At 52.4% G+C, this 6,030-nt stretch overlaps 1 protein-coding gene across 1 annotated transcript; it reads left to right on the top strand.

Moving 5' to 3' along the window:
* The first annotated feature begins 280 nt into the window (after nucleotides 1-280).
* Nucleotides 281-1,741, top strand: LOC119306348 (patatin-like protein 3). Its single transcript, XM_037582591.1, has 2 exons — nucleotides 281-1,289; nucleotides 1,426-1,741. Exons 1-2 carry the CDS (start codon nucleotides 351-353, stop codon nucleotides 1,666-1,668), a joined length of 1,182 nt encoding a protein of 393 aa, XP_037438488.1. The 5' UTR covers nucleotides 281-350; the 3' UTR covers nucleotides 1,669-1,741.
* Nucleotides 1,742-6,030: the final 4,289 nt, after the last annotated feature.

Raw genomic sequence — 6,030 nt, 5'->3', positions numbered from 1 at the left:
AATTTTCAGAAAAAAAAAAACTCAAATGCATTTTACCATGCTTTGTCAATTAAACTTGTCATCCATAATACATTTGATTTGCCATAAAAATCAAATGTATGGAGGAGTAGTTGTCATAAAAAAACGTTTGATTTGCCAATTACTGGTGTGCGGTCTCTGCTCGCGCCACAACGGGTCGGCCGAGTCAACGCCATGAACCCACGCCTCCGTTTATACCTTCCCGCCACTATAAAAAGCCGGCAACTGCTCGGTGCTCTGCTCTCCACGCCCGGCCCCCGTGCGCACACAGCAGAACGTAGAACCCCTCCTCTCAGCTTGGTGCGCGCGCTCCGGCCGGCGTCGACCAGAGGATGGAAGCGGCTCCAGTGGGGCCACCCGCCTCCATGGACGTGGACAAGCTCACCTACGAGATCTTCTCCATCCTCGAGAGCAAGTTCCTCTTCGGCTACGACGACCCCAAGCTTCTATTCAGCGGAGGCTCGCCGCACACACCGGCGTCCGGGGCGATGGCCGGGAAGGTGACCCTCCCGCGGGCGCAGGCCGGGAAGGTGTGCATCCTGTCGATCGACGGCGGCGGGCGCGCCGCCGACGGGCTGCTCGCCGGCGCGGCACTGGTGAGGCTGGAGGCGTCGCTGAGGCGGCGCACTGGGGACCCCAAGGCGCGGCTGGCAGACTTCTTCGACGTGGCCGCGGGCTCCGGCGCCGGCGGCGTGCTCGCGGCCATGCTGGTGGCGCGCGGCAAGGACGACGCGCGGCCGCTCTACTCCGCCGAGGACGCGCTCGCGTTCCTCGTGCGCCGCCTCCGCCGCGGCTGGTCGTCCTCGTCCGGGGGCCTCCGCGCGCTGCTCCGGCGCCCGGCCGGCGGCGCCGCCTTCCAGAAGGTTTTCGGCGAACTGACGCTGCGAGACACGGCGCGGCCGGTGCTCGTCCCGTGCTACGACCTCGCCACGGGAGGCCCGTTCCTCTTCTCCCGCGCCGACGCCGTCGAGACGCCAGCCTACGACTTCTGCCTGCGCGACGTGTGCGCAGCGACCTGCGCCGGCTCCGACCGGTCCTCCTCGGCGGTGGAGGTGCGGTCGTTCGACGGCTCGACCCGCATCGTGGCCGTGGGCGGCGGCGTGGCGCTCGGCAACCCCACGGCGGCGGCCATCACGCACGTGCTCAACAACAAGCGCGGGTTCCCGCTCGTGTCCGGCGTGGAGGATTTGCTGGTCATGTCCATCGGCAGCGGCCAGGGCGCCTCCACTTCCGAGATCGTCCGGATCGCCGCCGAGGGCGTGTCCGACATGGTACGAAACTAACGCACCTGAACTCGGTTTCAGTCCACCCAACCACCAGCATTTCTTGATTTCTTGATCTTCCCTTGCGAGCGTGGTCCTCTTTTGCATGCATCCTGCCCTAACGCTCCCGACATGTATGCGGCAGGTGGATCAAGCAGTGGCCATGGCGTTCGGACATAACAGGAAAAGCAACTACACCCGCATACAGGCTATGGGATCGCCACGGGGTAGCCGATGCGCGGCGGCGGCGGAGGAGATGCTGTCGCAGAAGAACGTGGAGTCGGTGCTGTTCCGCGGGAAGAAGCTGGCGGAGCAGACCAACGCCGAGAAGCTGGAGCAGTTCGCGCACGAGCTCGTCAAGGAGCGCAACCGCCGCGGGGCCAAGTGAAATCACAACTTGTGCAAAAAAGTCTTGTAGATTTGTAATACTGTCATGAAGAAATATAGAGGATTGACATCATAGGGCCACTGATAGTTAAAAACGGTGCCCGACTTATCTACACTCTTGAATAGTAAACTCAAACATAAATAGGATATTCAGAAATTTAAAATATCAAAATTTCTTCTAATAGACCTTTAACGTGCACCACATGCACACACTCTAGAATCCGCCTCCGCCATCCCATCTTCACGAGGGATCAACACATTGACCTTGCCAAGCCCACCTGTTGTTGACACCACCACGACGCCACTTAGCACCACCACCCTGCGCATGTCTCCACATGCATCGATCGCCGAGACTCCACTGTGCCACGACGCTGAGACCCCTTGTCGTCGATGCGGTGGATGCAAGACCGCACCAACTCTTCCCTCCAGCCAACACCAGCTCCAAAACGATGCCCCGAAGAGGGACAACGGCACCTAAGGCGTCGACATCATCCGATCCACGTGACACAAATCTAGGGTTTCCCCCGGAGCTGCCTGAGCAAGGTGGCACGGACTGCAACGATGATGCTCGACAAAGAAACGACGTCAAAGACGACACCATCGTCTGACATGACCGAATTAGGCATGATTTGCACCGGCATTTGTGCTACCTCGACTCTGCAGCTGACTAGATCTGTGCGGAGCAGCACCGTGAAGACGCACACAGCCACCGGAATGCTGGTAGAGGACTTTGAACTGCCCCTCACTGACCCCTTCATTCACCGCCGGCCGACAAAGGGCCACACAGTGGCGGATCTGAATGGGGCTCATATCCACAACCACTGCCACCAAGCATTTCCTAAGAGCATGCCGGAGACCAGCCCATGATGACCCTCCAGCCATGGAGGCGACCGCCGCCGCCGCTCGACCAAGGGACTTCGCCTTCGCCGCCGCGTTCGGTGGGCCAGCAACCACCACCCGCCTCCCCGAAGGGGATTCCTCATCGGTGGCCCATTAGACCATTGGGTATTTGATCCCCCCAGCCCACACCATGGGCGCCGCGCGACCTTGTCCGGGATTGGCAAGGAGAGAGAGAGAGAGATCGGGAGGAGTGTGGCGGTGGCCGTCTAGGGTCGCGGTAAGAGGAGCGTCGCAGGAGGAGGAGACGATCGTGACTAGGGTGGCTACGGCCGCCTAGTGTTGCGGGGAGAGGGTCACGAGGGGAGGATCCCGGTCTCTCAGGTGTTTGGACATCTGAGGAGCTCGCACCGAAAACATAGGCCGTGAATAGTCTTATTTTTTAAAGTTTCTCACACACCCAAATTTCTTTTTTTATACAAGCTCCTTAGATGTTCGAACATGACGAAAATTTGCATGAATCATGCACACATGAGTATATTCGATGCCCAAAAAAAATCTGTTTTTTAATTGTTTTCCTATTTTTTAATTAATTGTTTAAACTGAGTGTAGATAAGCATGGGTGTAGAATAGCCACTGCACAGGAGATCCTGTGTGCTCCACACACCTATATGAATATTAAACGTAAACATAACAAAAAAATACCAGGAAACGTATCCGCGGCGATTGTCCGAACGAAAAATCTACCCAAACAGTTTTTTTTCTATACATAGATTTTTTTTGTCTTCTTTGCCCGAATACGTTTTCTGGTATTTTTTCATAAAATTTCACGCGGAAATAGATCGGGAACCCATATTTGATACCTCAAAATCTCATATCATGAGCACCATGCATGGATCTACATGAGCACCATGAAGGCAGCCAGCTAGTCCCACATTCCCACTGCCACTAGTTTGGACGGTGCTGGCGCAGCGGCAGCAGCTACGATCGAGACCGGCCATCAAGACTTGCTTTTCTGGCTCCATCCAGTGATTATACTTTGTTCAAGCCAGGCGGTTGATCAATCTCTTCCTTCTTGTGCGCTTTCGCCATAATTTTGCCGACGCATGATTTTCCGCTCTCGAGTTTCATCGCCGAGCAGTTTATACATATAGAGGGGAACAAATAAGCTCTGATGTGACCGGAGGCATTGCTTGCAGCCACTCAACTCGACTCGTCGTCTAAAGATATTTTGTGCACGAGCTAATAACAATCCAAGACAACCGACAACAGTGTGGTCTAGCACCTCAGCTCTCACTAGTAGAAAAGGAGCAATGGTCCAGGCCGGGTCAGCCCATTAGTCCCGGTTCAATTCAGAACCGGGACCAATGAGGGCATTGGACCCGGTTCGTGAACCCCGGGGGCCGGCCGGGCCACGTGGGCCATTGGTCCCGGTTCGTCTGAACCTTTTGGTCTCGGTTGGTGGGACGAATCGGGACCAATGTGCCTTGCTCCTGGTCCATCATCATTGGTCCCGATTGGGGGAATGAACCGGGACCAAAGGCTTCCCTTTAGTCCCGGTTCAAGCCACGAACCGGAACCAATTAATTGCCTATATATACCCCGCGAGCAGAGCACTCTCACTGCTCTGTTTTTCGTGGCCGGCGAGGAGAGAGCTTTGTGGTGCTCTAGCTCACCTCTATGCACATCAGGTGTTCGATGGAATGCCCGAGCCACACTACTTAAGCTTTCTCCTCTTCAAGCTCCACCTCCAAGCTCCATTTTTCTCAATATTTGTTTAGGTTTAGCGGTCCGTCACGTCCTGTCCCCGTCTTCACCGCCGTCGATCGCCCGCGCCGATCTCGTCGCCGGCACCACCGTGGTGAGCCTCTTGTTCTTATCTTCTTTCTGAAAGGAAAAAAACTCTTACTTGTATGTTTATATAGATACTTGTATAATTTTCTTACTTTTATTATTGCATCTTATATAGTGCAATGGTTTTGGTATCCGCCCCCGTCGGCCCTCGTCCTGTCTATGATTCAGATGTGGTATATATTATCTTTTCATAACTATTGGTTCATTTATTGTTTATGACAATTGTGCCGACCAACGTGACATAGATTTTATTTATCTAGGAGGTTGTTGAACTGGAAATTCCAACCGACCCTATTGTCAAGAGGTTAAATTTAGTTGAAGAAGAAAACAATTTGTTGAAGAAAAAAATTAGAAAAATTGAGGAGGAGAAGATGATATTGGAGTTGCATGTTGCGGATGTTGTCGATGATCACAAGATCAAGATGGATGCAATGCGCTTGAAGATTAGAAAGATTAGAAAATATGCCATTCATACCGAGGCTTGGTATCATTATGCCGTTGGATCAGTTGTTACATTGGTTGCGATTATGATCGCATTTGTTTTCGCATTGGAATGTTTTACATAGTTTCAGTGTATGGTTTAATTAATTTAGATGCTCTGCAGAGCTTTATGTTGTTAGATGAGAACTATGTATGTACTTTGGTTTTAATGTGATGATGAACTTCTATTAATTTGGTCACTTAATTATCTATTCATGATGTTCTGTAATGATTTTTGACACACTTAATTATATATAATGCACGCAGATGAACCGGCAATGGATGTACGGTTCAAGACACACCTCCGAGTACATTAAGGGTGTGCATGATTTTTTCGAAGTGGCTGAGGCAAACAAGCAGAATGGTTTTATGTGTTGTCCATGCCCTATATGTGGGAATACGAAGTCTTACTCTGACCGGAAAATCCTCCACACCCACTTGCTTTACAAGGGTTTCATGCCACACTATAATGTTTGGACGAGGCACGGAGAAATAGGGGTTATGATGGAAGGCGACGAAGAAGAAGAGTACAATGACAACTATGTGCCCCCTGAATACGGTGATGCTACTGAAGATCAAGAGGAACCAGACGATGTGCACGATGATGCTGCAACGGGCGAAGCTGCTGAAGATCAAGAGGAACCAGACGATGTGCCCGATGATGATGATCTCCGCTGGGTCATTGTCGATGCAAGGACGCAATGCGAAAGTCAAAAGGAGAAGCTGAAGTTCGATCGCATGTTAGAGGACCACAAAAAAGGGTTGTACCCCAATTGCGAAGATGGCAACACAAAGCTCGGTACCGTACTGGAATTGCTGCAGTAGAAGGCATAGAATGCTGTGCCTGACAAAGGATTTGATAAGCTACTGAAAATATTGAAGAAGAAGCTTCCACAGGATAACGAATTGCCCGACAGTACATACGCAGCAAAGAAGGTCGTATGCCCTCTAGGATTAGAGGTGCAGAAGATACATGCATGCCCTAATGACTGCATCCTCTTCCGCGGTGCGTACAAGGATCTGAACGCATGCCCGGTATGCGGTGCATTACGGTATAAGATCAGACGAGATGACCCTGGTGATGTTGACGGCGAGCCCCCCCAGGAAGAGGGTTCCTGCGAAGGTGATGTGGTATGCTCCTATAATACCACGGTTGAAACGTCTGTTCAGAAATAGAGAGCATGCCAAGTTG

Source organism: Triticum dicoccoides, chromosome 5B (assembly GCF_002162155.2).
Source record: "Triticum dicoccoides isolate Atlit2015 ecotype Zavitan chromosome 5B, WEW_v2.0, whole genome shotgun sequence".
In the NCBI taxonomy this organism is placed as follows: Eukaryota; Viridiplantae; Streptophyta; class Magnoliopsida; order Poales; family Poaceae; genus Triticum; species Triticum dicoccoides.
Note: the sequence above shows the minus strand (reverse complement) of the source record. Positions and strands in the feature narration are given on the sequence as shown.

Coding starts and splice junctions, on each gene's coding strand:
- LOC119306348 (XM_037582591.1), top strand. CDS start 351: ATGGAAGCGGCTCCAGTGGGGCCACCCGCCTCCATGGACGTGGACAAG. Junction 1,290..1,425: donor CCGAGGGCGTGTCCGACATG/GTACGAAACTAA, acceptor TGTATGCGGCAG/GTGGATCAAGCAGTGGCCAT.